General features: G+C 48.6%; 1 protein-coding gene across 3 annotated transcripts in view; it reads left to right on the forward strand.

The window, feature by feature from the left end:
- The window catches only part of Tmem40 (transmembrane protein 40), a 48328-nt gene extending 31565 nt beyond the window's left edge, over nt 1-16763 (forward strand). For 2 of the 3 annotated variants that reach the window (XM_047535028.1, XM_047535027.1), the window contains exons 2-12: nt 4065-4145; nt 4782-4934; nt 7815-7904; nt 9276-9329; nt 10692-10721; nt 11043-11075; nt 11447-11497; nt 15017-15088; nt 15187-15261; nt 15739-15795; nt 16609-16763. In XM_047535028.1, the coding sequence (XP_047390984.1) occupies nt 4073-4145; nt 4782-4934; nt 7815-7904; nt 9276-9329; nt 10692-10721; nt 11043-11075; nt 11447-11497; nt 15017-15088; nt 15187-15261; nt 15739-15795; nt 16609-16628 (708 nt within the window). In that variant the 5' untranslated portion in view covers nt 4065-4072 and the 3' untranslated portion in view covers nt 16629-16763. The remainder of the gene's footprint in view (nt 1-4064; nt 4146-4781; nt 4935-7814; nt 7905-9275; nt 9330-10691; nt 10722-11042; nt 11076-11446; nt 11498-15016; nt 15089-15186; nt 15262-15738; nt 15796-16608) is intronic. The other variant, XM_047535029.1, reaches the window with a different exon arrangement.
- Nucleotides 16764-24228: the final 7465 nt, after the last annotated feature.

Raw genomic sequence — 24228 nt, forward strand, 5'->3', positions numbered from 1 at the left:
GGTTGCAAGTTTGAGGCCAGCCTGGGCAACTTACAGCCCGTCTCCAAAAATAAAAAGGACTGGGGGTGTAGCTCAGTGGCAGAGCACCCCTGAGTTCAACCCCCAGTATGGAAAAAAAAAAAAAATCCAACTACAGCACTCTAGAAAAGGACATGCTTTTGGAAGGCCCTTATGGAAGGTTCCATCAAAGCACAAAGCGGGGTCGGGGGATGACTCATATTCACTGTTCAAGCTACAGGCAGTCATTGTCCTGATCATCTCTCTGTTAAGGTGCCACCATCCCAGTTCGCAGATGAGGTGATTAGAGAAGTGAACTGCACTGCCCAAGGTCAAGTCCCTGCACAGCAGTGGGGGCCTGGTCAGTGCAACCCCAAAGCACATGCCCTTGCCACTACTCCAGATGTCGTCCTGTTGCACCCACACCCTTCTCTGAGCTAGCGTTTGGGTAGCACTTGCTCTCTACCAAGTGTTGTCCCAAATGCTTTGTGTGTTTAAACTTTTACCATTTGCATAGCAGTACAATGAGATGAGCCCTGTTACTGTCTCCATTTCCCAGAGGAGCAAACTGAGGCTCAGCAAGAGGTTGAGCAACTGGGCCCAGCTGCCTCAATCCTCATACCTTGATGTCAAGGCTGCGTTCCCAGCTGAGGTGCAGGAAGGAGTTGCCAGGGTCTCGTGGGGGAAGCCATCCCTACCTGGCAGAACCAGACGAGGTTGAGCCATGGGACACGGAGGCCTGGCTTCCAGGAACTAGCAGCCACGGAAGTATGTGGCGCTGCCCGGGAGGGTTTCCCTGTCTAGTGTCCCTGAGAAAATGGCTCCCCTAACTCCAGCCATCCTGTGCATCACAGAAGAAGCTCCTCCCATTCCGGGACCCTTTACCTGTGTGTCTATAAATAAAAGAGTCAGGCTACTCCATGTTGTTAGAGGCCAGAGCTGGTACGGCCAGACCCGTCATGCCCCCTCGCATTTAAAAGGAGTATTGGCTCTTGTGTGTTTATTGATTAATAAGTTTATGAGTAATTGATTGATTTATAGCCAACATCATCCTCTGGCTGTTAACCCTTTTCTCATCCACATGGGATGTGGCTGAGAGACCACCACAGTCTTATGATGGATTCTCTAGACCAGTGGTTCTCAGTTGAGGGTGACTCTGGTACCGGGATGGGGGGACGTTTGGCAACGTCTGGAGACAGTGTGTGTGTGTGTGTGTGTGTGTGTGCGTGGTGCTTGGGATTGAATGCTAGGGCCTTGTCCGTGCTAGGCAAGCACTGTACCACTGAGCTACGACCCCCGCCCCTGCAGACACTTTTGAATGATTCAGATGGTGAAAGGGGTGTTGTTACTGGCCCCAAGGCCGGGAGCTGCTTAACATCCTACAGTACAAGACAGCAGATAATCTGGCTCTAAATGTCAGCGGTGCTGGGTGAGAAGCCTTGGTCTTCATAGGCGCTGGAGCTGGGAGGAGAATAGGGCAGGGATCAGAATGCGGCCTGACGCACAGACCCACAGCGCAGGGCACAAGGAAGAGAAGCTTATTTCTTGTGCTCAAAGCAGTTCAAGGGTGGGCAGGTCCAGGCAGGCAGGACCCAGGTTCCCTTTGCCTTTTGGCTCAGCCATTCCCAGGGTGTTGCCTTGTTTGTCCAACTGGAGTTGATTCAGCTCCCCCCAAATCTTACATTCAGGATATAGCAACCTGGCGTTCATGCGCACAAGATCAGGAAAGCGGAAGCAGAGGGCAAACAGAAGTTAACGTAGATGGAGCTGGAACCAGGCTGTGCCAGTTGTTTAATTTTGGGGAATTTTGAAAGCTAGTTGTTAAACATAACCATTATTTAACAATCAGTTATATATAAACAAAGCATTAAATAGATTGTTAAAAATAAAAGTAGTGGGCTGGGGATATTTCTCAGTTGGTAGAGTGCTTGCCTCGCAAGCACAAGGCCCTGGGTTCAATCCCCAGCACTGCAAAAAAAAAAAAAAAAAGAAGAAGAAGAAGAAGAAGAAAATAAATAATAGTAGTAAGTATGTCGCATATACCACTTCTTAGTTTGTCTTACCGTGTTCTGCTGCCACCAGTGCAGTGCAGGTGGTTGACGTCTTTTTTACCCACGTGGTGGAATACTGCATACCGTGCACTCCTGAGCTTCTCTTCCTCGCTCTGTGCTCAGCCAGGTCACAGCAGAGCTTGAAATCGCACACAGCAGAGTCTGTACACCCAGAAGTCAGTTAACTGCACATCAGAGCTTGTTTGTCTTGTTGATTGTCTCAATTTAAGAAAGCCATTGAGAAAATGCTAACACTCAGATTTAAACCTCAAACTATGTTGTACCTGTAGCATTACATTGTAAATAAGTATTTGACAAAACTAGTGAAAACTAGGCGCTGACAAACTAGTAAAATTCCAACAAAAAAAAAAGCCTGTTATTTTGCTTTTGTCTTCACTCAGTGTTAAATATTAGCCAACATTTATGTTGAAAGTACTGTCATTCCTCAGAGACCAAGCAACATCTTTGCTGTGTCTCTGCTGAATTTGGTGGTAATCAGGCACTTACATGAAATCCAGTTTTGCGACATTGTCATTGGCAGTTTATGGTTTATAGTGGGGTTTTCACGAAATACCAAGTTACACTAAAGCTGTAGACATATGGAATTTATGGTAATTAGCATTGTTTTATGGTTTGTAAACTGCATGCTGTATATCCTTTACATCAGAAAAATTTCCGAGAAGTCTGTGTACACGTGTCAGTGTGTACATTCCCCCACCCCCAGAGCCATTGCACATCTCTCAACAGAGCACTGCAGTATCATATCTGCTCACATTCCATGGACATGGATACGGTCACATGGCTACCCCCAAGTTCAAGGAATTCTGGGAAATGTAGTCTCCAGTTGGGTGGTCATGTCCTCAGCAAAAATCAAGGCTGTTGGGGAACGACCCCAGCATGTTGGCTACTTGTTCCCCAGGGAAGCATCTGCTCACCAAAGTTAGACATTTGGATTTTTCCAGTAATGACCTACCCCATCTGAAAGCCCACCTCTAGTTACCACTCCAGAGTTCAAGAAAACACAGAGTGTCGTGTGCTAAAGGGACACATTTCCAAACCTCCCTCTGGTCTGTTAAGTACTACTTCCCGTCCTCATCTTCGCCATTTCCATCCATAAATAATCCCGACAGGCATTTCCTGCCTGACTCCATGGTGGCCTGTAAGCAGTTTTGTGCCCCGGACCAATGTTTTCAAGTGTATTAAATAGAATATGAACACTATAGTTTCTCCATGCAGGTCACTCCATCTCTGAACCTCAGTTTCCTCCTCTATAGGACTCAGATAATAAAACTTTACATTGCAGGATTATTATAAAATCAAATATGACAAGCTTTGGGGAAGGTGTTCTGTTGTCTGGAAACTACTTTCAAATGTAAGGAGTAATTAATCCCAGTTCCTGCCTGACTGGTTTGTTACTAGGCTCAGATAGGATTATGGGCACAAAAGCCCTTTGTAAAACTGAGCATTATACTGATATAAGGTAGCATGTTGCATTTTTAAATAATGAACAAGTATTGGTTGTTTTGTATAGCAAAGCCTAAATTTAGAAAATATAAAGTAAAAAGTAAGAAAATTAAAATATCTATAATACTACCCAGAGAAAATCACTTTTTATATTCTGATATAGCTCCAAAAATTATCAATTCATAGTCATAAGTAGTTTGGGGAACTTGTCCTGTTCCTCTCAACTCCCCAAAAAGATTATCCTAAAGCAAGTCCTAGAAGTCATATATTTTATCCTAAATATTTCAGCATGTGTCATTAAAATTAAGGATAAACATAACACCAAAATAACATTTCCACCGACATAAATATCACACCTAAGAAAATATTCTAGTGTTATCAAAAGATAATCATTATTCATATATCCCTAATGGTATGTTTCTTTTTTTATAATTTGTTTTTCTTCTATCTCTGAATTTCGGGTGATTGTCTTTGTCTTATCTATTTGCCAAGCTCTCTCTCTATTAAGGGTAGTGGCTAAAGTGAAATTGATTATCCTTGTTTATCCTCCAGGGAAAGCCATGGAGACGTCAGGACCCTCCTCCCAGTCTCAGAACAACAGTCAAAGCCACAGAGAAACAGAAGATGGAGACTGTATGTTGCCTTCCCTGATCCTCTGGGCAAAGCCACCTGGGAAGTGGGCTCCAGGAGTAGGTGGGACAGGAGACCCTGCTCAGCTCACGTGGTGCACTGGCGCAAATCGTAGTTGAAATGGGAAGGAACGATCTTACACTCGGGCACGCATGCACACGGACTTGGTCCAGTCTGTCTCCCAACACTGTAGCTGAGGGGACCCTCATCTATTGCCCAAATCTCACAGCATTGTTAGGGACTTGAGCTGGCACTAGGTGAGTCCTGCGGAGATGGGAAGGATCCTCTGTGGCCCCAAAATTGGGGATGGGAAGACTGAGGGTATGATGGGGATTGCGGCTTCCCAGTACCTCGCAGAGTGATTCATAGAGAATCCTAAAGTGGCAGACCCGACAGAGTCTAGTGGTCTCTGGGCAGGGAAGGGAGCTGAAAACCTCTTTTCTGGGGTCCATATTCAGAGATTCCCATCTTAGGCCTTTGGAACCCGTGGGGTCTTGAACTGCTCCTGCACCTTGCATTGACCTTAGACGTTTAGGAAGGTAATCCAGCCCCTCCTGACCCCCAGAATCCATGCAGAGCCGGTGGTCCCAGGCGGGAAGGGCCGGAAGCACTCATCCCTTGCCTGTGTGTGCCCCCCAGGTGGAGAGACAGATTTCCACAAGCAGCCTGGGAAGTCTGAACTCTTTGCCCGAAAGCAATTTGAAAGAGACAAGTCCTCCTCCTCCTCTTCCTCCTCCTCCTCCTCCTCTTCATCCTCCTCCTCCTCATCGTCATCTTCCTCCTCCTCCTCAGGTATAGCAATGGTTGTTAGGGCTGGTGTTGTAGATCAATGGCAGAGCACTTGCCTAGCATACTTGGGGGCGCTGAGTTCCATCCCCGGTCCTACAAAAAAAAAAAAAAAAAAAATCATGTATCCTTTATGCACAGAAATGTAAAAAAGTGACTCTAAAAATAACATTGTTAAGTTTGCCACCTCTTCCCAGATTTATCCTCATGAGTATTCATGTGCAAAAGACTTTACTATTTGAATTCTTCTAAATCATTCGAAATTTTCACAGGTACTCTAGTGGGTTTAGAGAAATGACATCTAGTAGGGTCTTGATTACAAATTTCTACATTATCCTTAGGAAATAACAATATTCTTTCATTTTTACTCTTTTAATTCAAAATGTGAGGCTGAATTAATAGCAAGGCTCTACCCTTCCTCAACATGAGCTCCTGCGCTATGAACTGTTTTACTTGGTGGGCTTGAGCTTAAGATTTTATTTGCTGAAAGGTTCCTCAAACAAAGAGAAAGAGAGAGAGAAAGAGAGAGAGAGAGGAGAGGAAAGAAAGAAAGGAAAGAAAGAAAGAAAGAAAGAAAGAAAGAAAGAAAGAAAGAAAGAAAGGAGAAAGAAAAGAAAAAGCTTATAAAGCCCTGGACTCATGTTATGATGAGACCAATATTCACAAAGTCAAGGCTTATTTCAGGAGACATGGAGAGTGACTTGTGTGTCCTCGTGGGACTAGAAAGCAAGCCATCTCCCTATTAAAGCCAAGAGACCCACCAGCTACCAGGCTTGGCTCAGGGAGAGCCTCCAGGTGCCGAGCAGTGGTCACCTGGCCCTTAGCTCCTCCTCCCTAGGCATGTTCCATCTTCTGGCTCTGATGGACCCTCAAGGAATGCTGTTCCCTCCAAATGTTCTCCCCCAAGGGTGACCATAAGCCCCTTCCCTGGGGTCTCCACAGTACACATGGGACTGACTAACTTACAAAACTGAACACCAGCAGAAAGCGGGAGAATAAGCACAGAGTGCCCAGCATAGAGGTGGACGGGCTTTCAGGATCCCGGCCATCATCCCACGTGCTGACCGCTGCTGGAACTCACCCTCCTGTCCAGGCACTGAGGAGGGCCCTCATCCCTAAAAGCCCCCCGCCTGGGAGCCTCATGCAGCCCGCGCCTTCCTTACCTGCAGAACCCGGGTTCTACCTCGCCAGCTCTCTCCCTGCAGATCTTTTGTTTATAATGTATCTTGTTATTTTCATCCTTTCCATTTGTTGGTGTTGGGGGTCTTTTTGATGCTAGGGCTCAAACCCAGGGCTTCGTCCATGTTAGGCAAGCCCTCGACCACCTAGGTACATCCCCAGCCCTTGGCATTTCTAAATGAAGTTTTGTTCTCAATTGTGAGATTACTCATAGGCACACTGTAGAAATTACAGGAAGAAGCCAGGTGCAGTGGCGCACACCTATAATCCCAGCAGCCTGGGAGGCTGACACAGGACAGCAAGGCCACCTCAGCAATTTAACACGACCCCGTCTCAAAATAAAAAATAGAAAATAACTGCGGTCAGTGGTAAAGCACCGCTTGGTTCGATCCCCAGTACTGAAAACAGAAAAGGACATGAGAATCAAAATAGAAATATCAATTGTGAAATAGAAGAAAATATCAATTGACTCCATCATCCAGAGATAACCATCAGAAACATGTTAGTATATTCCCTTGTGTTTATTCAGTAATTATTTATCAAGCACTTTTGAGATGAGTACTGGAGATACCAGCAATTTTTTGAATAAATGAATTAGAGAACATACACAAAAAATTGTCCATATTTTAAGCATAATTTTCTTTTAACTTTAATTTTTTCTAAATAAATTGTAGAGAAAGTTAAAATAATACTCATGTACAGGTCGATAGATGCTGTCTCTGGCTATAGAATTTTAAATACTTTTTTTTTTTACTACTTCGGATGTACCCCAGGGGCACTGTACCACTGAACTCCCTCCCCAGCCGTTTTTATTCTTATTTTGAGACAGGGTCTCACTGAGTTGCCCAGGCTGGCCTTGAACTTGGATCCTCCTGCTCAGCCTCCCAGGTAGCTGGGATTGCCGATGTGCACTTCCGTGCCTGGCACTTTTGCGTTCTTTATTTTCTATATTGTTTGATGTTTTGTAACATGCATTACCTTTGTTACAATGAAAGGTTTTGCTTGCTTGTTTGTTTTGGCATCGATGTATATTTGTAAAATACAGAAAAGAAGAAAATGGAATTCACCCAAATTCTTCCTTCCTGAGATAAATACCACTGTTCTTATTCTGATGTGCAGTTGGCTCTCTGAATCCATAGGTTCTGGTTTTGCGTTCACAGATTCAACCAACGACAGGTTGAAAATATTCAGAGAAGCCAGGTGTGCTGGTCCACACCTGTAACCCCACCTACACAGGAAGCTGATGCAGAGGATCGCAAGTTCAAGGCCAACCTAGGCAACTTGGCAAGACCCTGTCTCAAAAAATAAAAAGGGCTGGGGGCGCCAGGCACAGTGGTGCATGCCTGTAATTCCAGTGACTCAGAAAACTGAGGCCAAAGGATCACAAGTTTGAGGACAACCTCAGCAATTTAGTGAGACCCTCAGCGACTTAGCCAGTCCCTGTCTCAAAAAAAAAGAACTGGGGAATGTAATTCAGTGGTAAAGTGCCTCAGGTTCAATCCCTGGTGTAAAAAATAAAAGAAAAAAAAAAAAAAAAGAAGGAAAGTTTAAGTGATACAGGAAGAGGCGGGGTCTCATAACTCCCAATCCCTAAAGCAGAACTCGTCTCCTACAATAACAAAGTTCTAAAAATGACGAGCAGAGTGAACATATTCCTGACTCCTTCCAGGCCAAAGTTCTCCTAAAGCTTGTGTTTGTTCTCTGCAGATAGTGGTGATGAGGACCGGCACCCCAGAATTTCTAGAAAACATGGACGGAGCCCAGGGGCTGGACACGCCCACAGGGACAGCTCACCTGGTAGGCATGGGCCACACCATTGTTGCTCTGCCCACTCGGCTTACTGTTGAGTTTCCCAGTGGTACTGAGCTTGTGTGTGTGAAGATGTTCCTCACAGTATTGTTTATCATGGGATACAAACCGGAAATAGCCTAATGCCCCACCGCAGCCAAATAAAGTGTGACACCCTGTCCTGGATATAGCCCTGTTCTTCATCTACCAGGGGAGTGAAAGAGAAAGATGTCAAATCCTAGAATTACTTTGATATCATGTATATGTTGTAAAAATTCATACATATATGATTATAAATAAGACCAGAAGGAAAAATACAGAAATGTTAATATTGCTCGTTTCTGGGAGGTGGAATTGTGAGTCATTTTATTCTCTCTTTTTATGAACTGTTCTATACTATAAATAATTTACAATGAGCACGTTTTATTTTTACAACCAGAGGGAAATATCTTTTGCAGAACAACAACAATACATTTTGCAGGAAGAAAATCACACAAGGGGAAGAGTTTAGTAAATGCCATATTTAGTTAAGCTGGAATTGAGCCCTGGGTTCTATTTCTAGAGATAAAATGATTTGTGGAGCTGGGGAACGTGTACTGAGCATGCTGAAGCCCTGAATTCCATCCCCAGAACCGAAAGAAGTAAAAGAAGAAGGGAGAAAAAAAGATGAGAAGAGCAGAGTTTTTTGTTTTTTGGTTTTTTTTTATTTGTTTGTTTTTGTGGTGCTGGGGATTTGAACCCAGGGCTTTAAGCTTGCAACTGAGCCATATCCCCAGCCCCAAGAGCAGAGTTTTTGACAGACCTGGTAGTCACAAATTATTGGCTGTGTGATGTGGGGAGAACAACATTTTTTTCTTTTTCTTTTCTTTTCTCTGCCTAACCCCCAGCACTGGGGATCAAATCCAGGACCTCATGCATACTAGGCAAGCACACTACCACTGGGATATACCACTGAACTGTACCCCACGCCCCGATCTACCCGTCAAGCCTCCGTTTCCTCATCTGTATAATGGGTAGAGCCGTAGTAACACCTTCGTACCGTTTCCATAAGGATGAGATGAAGTGTTAACTATCAATTACTTGGTGCACCGGTGGTACATAGTAGGAGCTCTGTAAATAACAGTCACTACAGCCCTTGAGCCAGCTCTCGCAGACCCCCAGTTCTTCCCTGTTAAGTGCACGTGATTACCTCTAGAGGCAGAGAGGAGAGAGGGTGCAAAGGGGAGCGCGCGTAAGGCTCACCTGCCTCCTGCAGACTCCCCTGCCCCACCCCAGCCCTAGGACTGTGTTCCTTTCCCAGGCTTCAGACCCAAGGGAGACGGAAGTGGCCCTGGGACAGTGTCGGGGGAAAGCTGACAGCAGGGGTTTGTCTCCACTCAGGTGCTGAGCACGGGGAGCCTGGCATTTTGAAGGATGAACTTCAACTCTATGGAGGTAAGTGGTTGTCCAGAAACTGGAGAAAAAGCATCAGGGGACCTGAGGGCTTAGGGCTTTGTTGGTATCTGATGAGCTGAAAACTCCCAGGCAGATGTAGATGTGGTGGGCGAGTGATTGAGAGGGCTGATGGGCCAGGCAGGGTGTTTCCCCTATGCCCAGACTGTCTCTCTTCTGAGCTATAGGATGACCTAGATGAGTCACTCAACCTTTTCTGGGCCTTGCCTTCCCAATCAGCAAAATGGGATATGGTCAGTACTCCTCTGTGAATGCTGGGCTGTCTAAAAATGCAAGGCAAACCTGGTCTCTAAATCAAATATTAAAAGGGCTGTGGTGTGGCTCAGCGGTTAAGTGCCCCTGTGGAGCCCTGGAGCTACATGCCCATGATCCCAGCAGCTCAGGAGTCTGAAGCAGAGTGATGGCAAGTTTGAGACCAACCTGGGCAACATAGCAAGGCCCTGTCTCAAAAGTTAGGTGCTGGGGTGTGGCTCACTGGAGAGGACCTCTGGGTTCAATTCCCAGTAACCCCCCACACTCTGTGTGTGTGTGTGTGTGTGTGTGTGTGTGTATTTAAATATGTAATAAAAGTAATTTTTATTCACCATAGAAAATGTAAATATAGTCCCTTATTCCTAAATTCCTTTTTGTTCCTAAGGCATCCAGGGTGCTAGTGAATCATACTGTTGGGGCTCTCATCTCATTTCATGTGTTACTAGTGTGCTCTTCACTCTCAGTGATGGTTTTCCTGTTAGTGTGTCAGCCCTGGGAACAGCTGGGTGTGCTGAGTGTTCAGTGCCATGTGCTGAGTGTCCCCTTCTGGTGTTGGTGTCCTGGGGCTGCCCCCAAGGACTGACAGGAACTGCCTGGGGGTTGGGCTGGTGTGCGTGTTGGTGTGAGGAGTCACATAGGATCCTGCCTGTCCTTGAGGAGAAGGTGACAGGCTAGGACAGAGGTCACCAGGGAACTAGAAGAAGCACAAACGACCAGATGGCGACGGGGTTGGGAAGGCCAGCCAGGACAGCGGCTGCAGCTCAGCCTTGGCAGCTGGGCAGGTAGCTGGGCAGTCGGGATGCAGGGCCACGGCCCTGGGGAGGCGACCCAGCTTGGCTCCCACGTGCTCGGGATCTGGAGGCCGTTGCTGACAGCGGTTTTCCGTGGCTGGTGGCTGGTGGCTGGTGGCTGGTGGCTGGTGGCTGGTGGCTGGTGGCTGCCCCTGTGGATGGAGCAGGAGCCCTTCAGCCCGCTCCTGTCCCCACCTGGCCACACCAGATCAAGCAGAAAGCCTGAGCAGGACCCACCTCCTCCCTTGTTGCTCTCCGCAGAGGATCATGGATAGTGATCACTGGTTTTCCTTCCATGCAGGTGGAGAAGTGATGCTCTCCGGGGAATCAGGTGAGTGTCCATGCAGGGAAGAGGGCTCATCTGTGCTGTGCCCAGCAAGGTCTGGGGATCCCTCTCTTCCACGAGCCACCTGCTGCCACCGTGTGTGGCTGTGAGAGGTGGGGCTCGGCGAGCAGGCAGGGCTGGCTGCGGCCTGAGACCAGGAGCCAGTGGAGATTGGAAAGAGGGTCTAGGCAAAAGCCATTGGCAGATAGAAAGATTCTTTGGTGGCTGGAGAATTTGGTAGGTCACCTCTGGCCTTCCCTGGGGCGGAGGCACCTGTTAAGGACCCCAGGCTGGCCTGGACACTAACGTTGAGTTTCTCTTTTCCAGGACTCCGAAGGAGAGGCTCAGACTCAGCAAGTGGTAAATACACAGCTCTGAGGAAAGCGGGAGGTGGCCTGGGCTTCAGTGGGATAGGAGGGACTGCCGATGGCCTGAGAGAGCGGGTCAGTCCCAGCAGGAATGCCATCATCAACCGGAATGTCACTGTGGTTCAGAAAAGGAGCTTCCAGCACAGGGCAGATGGAACGGAAGTCAAGCTCAGGCCTTGGAGGGAGGAGGGCAGGGCCAGCAGGACCCAAGGACAGCCAGCCCCACCTCCACCGCTCCTGCCCCTGGCTGCAGTGAGTGACCTGACCCAGAAGGAAGCATCCAGGAGATGAATTCTCAGCCAGGCAGGGAAGAGAAAGCCTCCTGCCATCCTTACCAAAGCCAAACACTCTCTTATTCCCAAGGAGAAGAGGAGGAGGCCTCTCGGTTACGAAGACTGAACATAAAGAAAGACGGTAAGGAAACGGGGTCCTGAGCTAGTGGCTGTCCACTCCAGGCTGCTGTGGGGACACAGATCGTGGCCACCTCTGTCGGGTGTCCTGCAGTTTGCAAACCCCTCAGCCCTGAATCACCCCAGGAAGGGGGACAGTGATTCTGATTTTATTCAGATGTGGAAACGGAGGCTCTAGATTGGAGGGTGACTTATATCTAGCCACTTGAGCGCTGGCCCTGTGTTCTGTGTGTACATGAAGTCACCAGGATGCTAAGTGTCTCCCAGGTCCTGTGGCCAGTTGCAGAGCTGCAGGTGGGTCTGGCCCACTTAGGGACCCTGGAGATTAGGTTAGAACAGCTTCAGAAAGGAGCAGTGGGGGTCAGGGGGACTTCCTGTGCTCCAGGCCTGGAATCCCGGAGGACTTCTGGGAAGAAGCTCTGGGTGGGAGGGAGACTTTGCTTTGTGTTTGTTTGTTTGTTTGGCTTTGGGACTGGGGATTGAACCCAGGGGCGCTTAATCACTGAGCTCTATCCTCAGCCCTTTTTATATTTTATTTAGAGACAGGGTCTCACCGAGTTGCTAAGGCTGGCCTTGAACTTGCAATCCTCCTGCCTCAGCCTCTCAAGTCACTGAGACTATGGTTTTTGATGAAATAAATGACAGTTCTAGAAACATCGTGTTGCTAAAGCCCTACCTTTCTCAGGGATTGGAAGACCCAGGGGCCCCTCCTCTGGGTCCAGCACATGATCCAGGGCACGCTGGACACTGTTCCTGGACCAAACCAAGGCTCACGGACTGAAACCAAGATTCTCAAAAGTGCAGGCCGCGTCCACGTTGCTTTAGAACCTGCTGCACCCCAGAGGGAGAAAGGGAACGCCTTGCCACTCTCTAGGAGAGCACAGGCTGGTTGGAGCCCTGGGGCCTTTGACATGACCCTGACCTTGCTCACTGCCATTCTGACCCAGAGCACACAGGCCTCTAAGACAACGGGGCTTGTTTGGTTTGTCTTGTGTTGACTTTTAAAATGCGATCCCAGTTTGCCATTTTCTGTTGTGACATAAAGCTTCCTTTTGAAATAACTTGGTTTAAAGAAAAAAGCTATCTACTTAAAGAAAACGTCAAGTAGATATTAGTTCAGATGGTCGTTGGCTTAGCGTGAAATGGCGAAAATGGTAAGAGGTGATCTATAGAAACAGCAGAAATCACAAAGGTGGCCTGCGGGTGACTGAAAGTCAGAAAAACCCAAGGAAGGAATGGAACTCCCGGAGTCACTCCTGGCTTGAACATGACCTCCAGGTCCTGATTCTGGCCTCTCCGCCTGCAGAGCTTCCCTAGGTGCCAGCAGCACCCACCCCTGTGCCAACAGCCAAGCCCTCACCACGCTGGCCTGCGCCTTTGTCCTTCAGCTTCATTCTTCCGCCAGGTCCTCTGGTTGCCCTGGTCATGGTGACATCTGATTTTTTTTTGGTGCTGAGGATGGAATCCAGGGCTTCACTGCTGAGCTACATCCCCAGCCTGGCATCCGAATTTTATGGCACCTTAAAAAAGTGCCTAAAGCCCCACATCCTGGGTGCTGTGTGCGTGACTCTTTCCAACTGACAGGCTTGATTTTTTTATTCTTTCAAACTAAGTGGTTCTACACGTGCTACAGCCATGCTTTACCCTGCGCTCTCACTCCAGCCCCGGGACTTGTATTTTCTAAATACTGACTCCTGAGAAAATAGAGTCAGGGAGAAATTCCTCTGTTGGGAATTAATTCTGCATTGCTGAGAAATCAAGTGAAGAAAAAAAAAGGGAAAAAATGTTTGCTCATCCCCTCCCTGCCAGGTTCTCTGTCTCAGGAGAGAACTAAGTCTGACGCTTTTTTCCTACACAGTCTCTAGTTCTGCATAATGTACTTTTTTTTTTTTGCTAAAGGGTAACTGACTTCAGAGCCAAGAAAGTTCTAGAAATATTCATTTCAGTTTTTCCCCAGAAGCAAACAATTTTGCCCTCCTCACTTTCTTTCACTTGCTTTCAAAATGCCCTTGATAGCAGTGATTTGCAACATCAGGCTGTCTTGTATCACCTACAGAGCGCTTTCCCGTCCAAGACCCTCAGTGACCTTCACAGTGGTTTTATCAGTAAGAACACGGAGGCTCAGAGAGGTCGGTACAGTTGTCCAAAGCATCAGAGCACATCAGAGTCTGAGCTGGACCTTCCTGCAGCTTTGGGACCCCACTTAGGGAGCTGGTCTTGTATTAGGGAACTGTCTCTGGATTGTCCTCTTTTTTCTTTTTGTTTGTCTTTTTTGCCGTGCTGGGGACAGAATCCCAGGCCTCATGCATGCTTAGTATACTTCAGCCCTTCCTTTAAAGAGTTGTTTTTGCATCTCCCTTGTTGAGGCTCCTGAGGAAGCAGGACAATTGTGTTCTCTCTTCTGGTGACCCCCATGGTGCCTGGCAAAGTGCAGGGGCCTCTTATAGACAACCCCAGAGTTCCAGGCCCTGCCTCTCAGCTATTCTTCACTTCCTGTTACCTTTGTGACTTTAAACATGGTGCACTTATTCTGTTTTTGTTTTTGTTGTTCGTTTTTGGGTACTGGGTATGGAATCCAGGGACTTTTACAACTAAGCTACATCCTGAGCCCTTTTTATTTTTTATTTTGAGACAGGGTCTTACTAAGTTGCCAGGTTGCTGAGTCTGGCCTCGAACTTGTGATCTCCTGCTTCAGCCTCTTGAGTTGCTGGGGTTAACAGGTGTGCACCACCACATCTGGCTCACTTTGCACTTTTTACAATTGTTTTTAATATCCATCGAACAAATGAGGCACTCAACACCGCTGTGCGGTGCTGCTCCAGTTGATGGAGGTTGGTGAGGGAAGAACACCAAAATCCCACCCACACGGAGCCAACCCGGAGCCGGTGGGGAGGAGGGGAGCAGAAGAAATAGAGAAATAAAAAGACAGTTGAAGGGTGATGTGTGTTTTTAAAGTCACAAAGTCAGGCAGGTCTGGACAGAGGCGTCTGGGTGCTCTTTTAGTCTGGGCGGTGAGCAGCAGGGACAGTGTCTGAATACTTCCATTTGAACAGTATTGTGATTTCAAAAGGAGACTCGGGCTCAGTGGAGCAGGTGTGTGATCACAACTACTCCAGGAGACCGAGGCAGAAGCGTCCCAAGTTCATGGTCAGCCTCAGCAGCTTAGCAGGATTCTGTATCTAAATAAATAGAGAGGGCCGGGGATGTGGCTCAGTGGTTAAACACTCCTGGGTCCAATCCCCAGTTCCAGAAAGAAACAAAGAGAGCTGGCTGCTGAGTCCCCTGCAGTCCCAGCAACTCAGGAGGCTGAGGCAGGAGGATTGCCTGAGCACAGGAGTTCGAGGCCAGCCTGGGCAGCATAACGAGACCCCCATCTCACACAAAAGCAAAAACCCCAAAATTGCGAGAGGACTGGGGTGCAGCCCAGCAGCAGAGCAGAGAGGCCTGGGTCCAGTCGCCACACCACACAAAGAGGGAGGGAGGAGGAAGCAGGAGGGAGCAAGCCTGTGCTTTTCCTTTGCAGACGAGTTCTTCCATTTTGTCCTCCTCTGCTTCGCCATCGGGGCCTCGCTGGTGTGCTATCACTACTATGCAGGTAGAGGCCCTTGGGAGACTGCGCGGGGCTGCAGGGGTCGTGGGAGGACGGGGGTCCAGACCTGCAGGCTGACCATGCTCTCCTCGGCTGCCCTCCAGACTGGTTCATGTCCCTCGGCGTTGGTCTGCTCACCTTCGCCTCTCTGGAGACCGTCGGCATCTACTTTGGGCTGGGTAAGCCCCCGCACGCCACAAACCACGCGTGCCCGTGTGTGCTTGCACACGCACACGCAGACCTGGAGGGATGGTGACCGGCGGCCCAGCTGTGCTTACCAAGGGCTGGAGAGTCACAAGCTGAACTTTTTTTTTTTTTTTCCATTTCCTTGTGCTCATGTTTTCTTCCTGACCACTTTGAAGGTCAGTGTGAGGTCACTGGCAAAACCTCCTGGAAAACATGGGCAGTTCCATTAAAAAGGCGACCAAAACAGTTTCACGTGGCCAACAGAACTAGCCAGGAGCCACGGGCGAGGGAGCTCCCGGGGTTGGAGTGGGTGCTGCATTCTCCAGGTTTCCTGCCCCTGTCGTTACTCAGGGTTTTTCATAACAACAACTCGCGCACTGTTACCTGAGCTGGGCCTTTGTCCACGGGTGGACGGGTGGACTCCTGGACAGGGCGCAGACCTGACTCGCCTTTCTCTCTGTCCTGCGCAGTGTACCGCGTGCACAGCGTCCTGCAGGGCTTCATCCCTCTCCTTCAGAAGTTAATAGGTAACTTTTACATTCTCCTCCTGTTCACTCGTTCCCTGTCAGGGTTTTCTGTTTCAAAAGAGATTTAGCATCCAGAAGTGCCCCGGAGGCAGGGGGCTTGGGTTTCACTCCTCCTGGGCCTATTTACCAGCTCTGTGGCCCCAGAAGGGCCCAGGCCCTCTCTCTGCATGTGTGTGTGTGTGTGTGTGTGTGTGTGTCGGGGCCTTGGTGTGCTAGGCACGGGCTCTACCACTGAGCCCTTCTGCAGCCTCCTTAAGCCACGTTTTCTCAAAATCAGTGTAATAATCCTGCTGCACAGAAGTGCAAATCAAGTGAGGGATGGGTACACAGGACTTAGGTGTGGAACACCGTAGAACAGCCGGGGGCCTCCGGCTCGTTCTCTCCCAGGACTCTGCACCATTCAGAGGTTCTCTCCGGGGTGGCTGCACTGGCCTAAGGGCCGGGGAGGTGGGCGACAGTAACCTTACATTTGCTGGAGGAGGAAACCGAGGTGGACTGACTTGCCCAGGGTCACGCAGCTGGGATGGCTGGGCTGGGCAAACGTAGCTCTTCTTTCTTGACCAGTAGCTTTGTACCCACCATTATCCCTCAGATCAGAGAAGCCAGGTGACTCTGTGCTGGGGAAACGTCTGTTTTCCTAATCCATTTAATTAAAAAAAAAAATGGGTGGGGGATGGGTCACAGTGCCTGTGGGCCGTGGAGAGCCACATGGCTGAGGAACGCCTGCATGTGCCAGCACTCAGGGGCGTTTGGGTAACTGGGGTAACGGCTGCCCTCCAAATCCCGTCACGCGCTGCTGGCTTTACCTTCCAGGGTTCAGGAAAACTGACTGAGGCCGCCACCAAGTGCGCAGCAGAGCCAGGCCCCCGTTTGACCACCGCTGCATCCCCTGAGCCCACGAGGACAGAGCCGCGTTCTGGGAGACACGAGGCCAAGCCAGAGCAATAAAGAGAGCCCTTTTCCTTCCATGTGGTCTGAACATTGGCACCAGCCCAGTCTGGGCGTCTGCGGGCAGCACTGGAATGCAGCCCCGCTGCCAGGATGGAGGGCAGGGGAGGGCACGGGCCCGGCCTTCACGGCACCGGATCAGCAGGCGGCCTCTGGGATGCGGCTGTTCTCAGCAGACACGAGACCCCAGCACCCTGCGGGCTGTGCTCTGTCTGCGGTCCTGGTTTCTTCCAAATCCTCAGGCCATGCTGATGAGCTCTCAGGTCCAAAGGGCCATCTGGGACAGACAGAGTCCACTACCCAGAGGCATGGAGCCAGCAGGCTGGGTCCCCCCGGTGAACCTGATGCAGGTAAGACAGGGACTAACACCACAGCCCCTGGGCATCTTCCCTCTGCCCCATTGCCCAGTGACAGCCCCGCTGCCCTGGAGGCCATCAAGTCAAATAAACACTCTCTCCCTGCACCAGAAGAGTCAGCTAAATATTATGCCATGGTTTCTTGAGCACAAGAGCACATTTGGTGTCTCCTTTGAACCGTCTGTTTAGGGCAGGCATTCACCATACTGGATGAAGCGAACACGGGGCTAAATACATAAGAGTGGGACTTCAGTTGCACAGGTTTGGGGTGGGAGAAAGGGCTTTGCAGACATTCTTGTGAAAAAGATCTGGGACTCTCAGTATTCTCAGCTCAACAAATACCGAAGGACTTAAGTGCTCCACACCAGATCTCGTGCACACTTGGGTGACATTAATGGAGTTATAGAGTAGATCGAAGGAGGTGATGGACTGGACAGGCCATGCTCAGAGTTATGTGTTGAGTTCTAGGCTTGCACACCTAAGGGCAACAGTGACAACCTAGGGAACACACAAAAAGAGAGACCAGAGTGGGACTCATGGTTTAAGAAATGAGAACTCCTGAACTTGCACAGGAGAACAGTGGGGGTCTCCAATGAGCTTGGGAACACCGTGGAGGACACTCGTAAGTGCTTACGGTGGTGTGTACAGTCACAGGTGTGATTTGGTTTAATTCTCTTGGCCGTCTTGACATGTATGAGTCATCCTCGGGAGCAGGTGGGGAGAGGCCCAGATGGTTTAGTAAGTCCCTAGCTTCACACAGCAAATCAGTGCCAGAGCAAATAAGAACCTGAGCCTGATTGTTTGTTTGTTTTGTTTTGTTTTGTTTTTGGTACTGGGGATTGAACCCAGGGGCACTTACCCACTGAGCCACATCCCCAGTCCTTTTTATGTTTTATTTAGAGACAGGATCTGGCTGAGTTGCTTAGGGCCTCGCTAAGTTGCTGAGGCTGGCTTTGAACTTGCAACACTCCTGCCTCAGCCTCCCGAGCCACCGGGATTACAGACCGTGCCTGGCGAGGCTGTGTTCTTGTGTCCGGTCCATAGGGTGAGTGTGACCTCCCCCAGCACAGCATCCTCAAGGAGCTGGACTTGTTCCTGCTGTTTCCCAGACTTTGGGACTACAGAATACATTTTTTCAAGTGAGGGAACGGGGCAGCCAACTCTAGTCTGCCCGTCAAAGCCCCTCGGCTAGCAGCATCATTGTTTCTCCTAACAGGTCAGGTTCTGTGTCACCATCACCAGGGCAGGGAATTAGGTGAGAAACAAAGGGAGTTGAAAATGAAGCCAGGGAGGGTTCCCAGAGGCCGCTGCATGGCCTCTTGCCTCAGGTCAGTGTTATTCACTCTGCTCCCCAGGCCCCAGATAGATCTGCTGAACTGGGAAGGAGTTGGGCTTTGCTCTGTTGTCTTGCAGTCCTGGGGATGGAACCCCGGGGTGCTCTATGACTGGGTTCCATCCCCTGCCCTCCCACACTGGGGAGCAACCCAAGAGCGCTCCACCTCTGAGCTCCATCCCCAGTTCCTGCAAAGAATCATGCTTTTTTTTTTTTTTGGGGTGCTGGGGATCAAATCCAGGGCCTTGTGCTTGCAAGGCAAGCACTCTACCAACTGAGCCATCTCCCCAAACCCAGAATCATGCTTTTTGAAGCGCTGAGAACGGAAGCCAGGGCCCTGCAGATGCTAGCCAGCGCCCCACCCCTGCCTTCTGCCCCCGCCTGGGAAGGAATCCCTGGTGCTCATGGCTTTGCCGACCTCTGCACTCCTATCCCGGCTCAGCCCTGGACATCTAAGGAGGGGCACTGCCTGCCAAGGGCCCGAGGAGCCTGCTTCTCAGACTGCAGGACCACTGATGTCAGATCACCTGTTTCTCAACAGAAACCCCAAATCCAGAATTTTTTAAAAAATTGTTAAGGGCTGGGGAGATAGCTCAGTCGGTAGAGTGCATATGATTCAGCGATTCCACTTGGGGGCATATTTATACTCAAAACAATTTAAAAAAATTTTTTTTAGTTGTTGATGGACCTTTATTTTATTCATTTATTTATATGCAGTGCTGAGAATTGAACCCAGTGCCTCACACACGCTAGGCAGTACTCTACCACTGAGTCACAACCCCAGTCCCCTCAAAATGATTTTAAGACATATTTATACACCCATGTTCATAGCAGAATTATTTACAGTAGCCCAAATGTAGAAACAACCCAAATATTCACCAACACCTGAATAGATGAAATATGGTATAATAAACACAAACAATGGAATATTATTAACTCTTCAAAAGGAAATTCTGTCAGGGACAACATTGTGAATGTGTTTAATGCCACTGAACAGTGTATTAAAAATGGCTAAGATGGGCTGGCACAGAGGTGCACACCTGTAATCCCAGCTACTTGGGTTACTGAGGCAGGAGGGTCCCAAGTTCAAGGATAGCCTAGGAACCTAGCAAGACTGTCTCAAAATTAGAAAGTGCTGGGATGTAACTCAGAGGTAGAGCACTTACCTAGCATGCACGAGACCCTGGAGCTGCATTCCCAGCCCTTTATTTATTTATCTTCTTATTTTTGAGACAGAATCTCACTAAATTGTCCAGACAGGCCTTGAACTTGGAATCCTCCTGCACCAGATTCCAGAGTGGCTGGAATTATAGATGTATACCTCTGCTGGATTTTTTTCTCTTCTTTTTTTCCTTTTCTTTTTTTCTTTTTTTTTTTTTTTTTTTTTTGGTATTGGGAATTGAGCCCAGGGACACTGCCCCACTGAGCTACATCACCTGCCCTTTTTATTTTTTGACACAGGCTTTTGCTTAAATTGCCAAGTCTGGCCTCAAACTTCCAATCCTCCTTTCTCAACCTCCCAAGTCACTGGGATTAGAGGCGTGCACCGCCATGCCTGGCCCATGGTTGTTTTTTAATTCTCAAGTTACGAGTGGCCAAATCAAAGGATACGGCCTGCAGACCATGAGCTGAGTGTGGACGGGGAGCTTCCACAGTGGAGATGGAGGCAGACGCAGCAAGGGGCACGCAGACGGCGAGAGAGAGCCAGAGGTGGGACAACGCTGTCCTTTGTCTTGCACTGCTTAGTTTTTGCACCGTGGGGACATAAGTCCCATTCCAGTCCTTACTGGTCAACTTCTCCAGGAAGTTGTCAAAGGAGGGGCTCCTGCACTCTCTCCAGATCACAGCTGAGGACCCGTCTGCCCTGGTGTGTGCCTCCCAGGGACCCGGCCGCAGCACCGACCTTGACTCCTCACAGCTCCTGTCTGGCTGGAGTTGGAGGCCAGTGCCAGCCTGGGGTCTGGTTACCTCTCAGGCACCAAGTGGATTCCTGGAGGTCCATTCCAATGTGCAGTCTAAAAATAAAGCATTGCATCCTGAACCCGGGAAGCGGGGACAGAGTGGAGGGGCGAGGAGGAAGCCTGCGTCCGTCTCCGAGGGGACGGGCTTTCTGCTGTGATCACAGTGGCAGGAGGATGGGGCAGTGAGAATTTCAAGGCCATGCAAGACATCTTCCTTGGGAGGACAGGAGACAAGCCCCAAAGGGCGGTAGTGTTTGTTTGTCCCTATGTCCTGACACAGACCCAGAGAGCCTTTGTCCACTCCAGAGGATCTGGGCCAGGACCAGACCTGGAGCAAGGAAATGCTGTGGGCTGAGCCTAGGAAACTGGACCATGCACCTGACAATGGACCTGAATTTTAACGGGAGACAGGGAAGGGCTGTCCACACAGAAGATAGAGACGTGGAGGAGCAAAGGCAGATCTGGTGTCCACATTCCATCTAGAAGTCCAGTGTGGTCAAGCCACTCGAGGTGGGAATCGGGTGAGGATGGGTGTGTTACAGTTTGGGAGACGGGGGACCCTTTAAGAGGCAGGGCCTAGTGAGGTCCTTGGATCACTGGGGGCCCCTTTTCTCTTGATGCTGGCAACGAGGTGTTTCTTCTGGGCCACACGCTCCTCCCATGACGTGCTTTCCTTAGTATCTGCCCAAAGACATGGTGCCGACCCATTCACAGACTGGAAGCTCCAAAACTTATGAACCGAATAAACCGTGAGACCTCTGTCTGGAGGGCGCGGTGGCACATGCCTCTATTTCCAGCCACTCAGGCTGAGTCAGGAGGATCCCAAGTTCTAGGCCAGCCGCAGCTACTTAGCAAGAGTGACCTCAAAACCAAACATAAAAAAGGGCTGAGGAAGTGGCTCCGTGGTAAAGCGCCCCTGGGTCCAATCCCCAGTGTCCTGCCCCCAACAAAACCTGTGAGTTACAAGTTGATGATCCCAGGCATTTGCTATAGTACTGGGGAGCTGGCTAACCCAGGGGCTAAATCGCCCTTCTCCTCCATCAGGCCCCTGAGCCCTGGGATGAGGACAGTGGGCAGGGAGACTTGGAAGGAGTTTGAGCATGGGGAGCCTGCATTTTAGAAAGATCTCCCTGGTGGTCCTGCAGGGTTGATGGGGACTGTAAGAAGGAACCTCACGGACTGCCAACTAATGGGACCATAACTGACCCAAGGCTACTGTGAATTGAGCTGCTCTGAACATTGATGTGGCTGCATCACTGTAGTTTGCTGATTTTAAGTCCTTTGGGTATAAACCGAGGAGTGGGATAACTGGGTCAAATGGTGGGTCCATTCCAAGCTTTCTGAGGAATCTGCATTCTGCTCTCCAGAGTGGCTGCACCAATTTGCAACTCCACCAGCCACGTACGAGTGTGCCTTTTTCCCCACATCCACGCCAACACTTATTGCTTGTGTTCTTGATAATCACCATTCTAACTGGAGTTAGATGAAATCTTAGGGTGGTTTTAATTTGCATTTCTCTAATTACTAGGGATGATGAGCACTTTTTCATATATTTGTTGATCACCTGAATATCTTCTTCTGTGAAGTGTCTGCCCAGTTCCTTAGTCCATTAATTGATTGGCAGTTTTTTAAGTTCTTTATTAATTTTGGAGATGAGTGCTCTGTCTGAAGTGCATGTGGAAATGATTTTCTCCCACTCTGTAGGCTCTCTTTTCTCATTGATTGTTTCCTTTGCTAAGAAAAAGCTTTTTGGTTTGAATCTATCCCATTTATTGATTCTCGCTTTTATTTCTTGAGCTATGGGGGTCTTGTTAAGGAAGTCTGGTCTTAAGCCAACATGACGAAGATTCGGGTCTACTTTTTCTTCTGTTTGGTGCAGGGTCTCAGGTTTAATTCCTAGATCCTCAATCCATTTTGAGTTGAGTTTTGTTTAGAGTGAGAGATAGTGTTTTAGTTTCATTCTGCTGCATATGGATTTCCAGTTTTGCCAGCACCATTTGTTGAAGAGGCTATCTTTTCTCCAATGTATGTTTTTGGCACCTTTGTCTAGTAGGAGATAACTGTACTTATGTGGGTTTGTCTCCGTGTCTTCTATCCTGTACCATTGGTCTACCTGGACAGAACACTTTTAATAGCCATTTCAAATAAGAGGAAATCCAACTGGTCCACAGACACATGGGGACGTGCTTGATCTCATTCATTCTAGGGAAATGCAGAGTAAAATGACAGCAGTGGGCAAGGTGGCATTCACCAATATTCCCAGCAACTCAGGAGGCTGAGGTGGGAGGATCACAAGTTAGAGGCTGGTCTCAGCAACTTAATGAGACCCTGTCTCAAAAATAAAAAATAAAAAGAACTGGGGATATGGTTAGCGCTAGAGCACCCTGAGTTCAATCCTTAGTTCCACAAAAACAAAATGACAGTGAGTTGCCCCGTGTAGTCACCAGGTTGGTGAAAATCAGTGTCTGATAATTCCAAATATAACCCCGAGGAGCAGTTAGAACAAACGTGTCCTGTTGCATGGGTATGTATGATTATTTGCTCATCTACCTTGGAAAATTGTTTAGCATTATCTAATCAAGTCAAAGATACACAAATATTCTGGTTCACCAGTTTTACTCTTAGGTACATAGTAGCCTGGAGAAAGGCGTGTGTTTATGCAGCACAACCTAGTTGTAGAACAAGAACATCAACAGCAGCACTGTCCACAATAACCCCAATGGTGATGTAATCATAAACTGAAACATCATACAGCAATGCAAAGGAATAAACCGCATCTGTATTGAGTACAGACATATGACTTTATGTACGTAAAGTTCCCAAACGGACAAAACCAAAGTTATCTTGTTTAAGGTACATATACAGGTGATAAAACTATAAAATAAAGTAATAAAGGTATACACCTGTAGATATAAGAGTGAGACTGGGAAAACTGGTATCTCAAGTACTGGCAAAGATCTGCTTCTTTCCATGTGTGGTGGTTTTGAAAGGATTCGCTTTATAGCTATTTTTCAAAGTGTGCGTACATCCTCGATAGTTTTCTGCATAGTGTATGCCACAATAAAATTATTCAAGTTACACATTAAATAAAAGCATAATATCTTGCTACTGAGCGAGTTAAAAGCCAAGAAAATAGGAAGATGGAGATATTTGCTTTTTGGCTCAACTGTAGGTGCTATTACCGTAAAAGAACACAAGAGGGCGCTAACCAGTGAGCAGCAGCAAAAGGAAGTCTCCTAGCAACCAAGAGAAACACTGCAGAGAGTCAACTGATGGACTCTGGCTCCTGCACCTGGCCAGGTGGGCTGGGGTGGCCTCTGTTGTCCCGGTTGGGTCTGGAGCGTCCCTGACCTTTCATATGGAAAGTGTGGGTTCAGCTTTATAGAGCTAGGGGCCGCACCCTTGTACTTGGGAGCTTTCTTACAATCAGTGTTAGGTCTGATACCCACAGGCCGCAGTGGAAGGTTCTTTTTGTAATACTCCAAACATCCTGGTGTTTCCTTCAGAAATGGAGGAATGGAGAAGAGGGATTTTGCCTCCAGCATTCTGAGACATTAGGTTACCCACCCCCCAAAAAAAACTTTTCAAGATTTAGGGTGCAAATCAGACATGGTGGTGCAAGGCTGTAGTCCATGGGAGGCTGAGGCAGGAAGATTCTAAGTTCAAGGCTAGTCCAGGCAGCTAATGGAGACTCTGTCTCAAAATAAAAAATAAAAAGGACTAAGTAATGTAGTAAGTGGTGATGTGCCCCTGGGTTCTATCCCCAGTACGAATGAATGGATGAGGCTCGCCAGCTGCAGCGTAGCTCAGGGGTACAGCGCTTGCCTGATATGCA

Source organism: Sciurus carolinensis, chromosome 19, assembly GCF_902686445.1.
Source record: "Sciurus carolinensis chromosome 19, mSciCar1.2, whole genome shotgun sequence".
Lineage (NCBI taxonomy): Eukaryota > Metazoa > Chordata > Mammalia > Rodentia > Sciuridae > Sciurus > Sciurus carolinensis.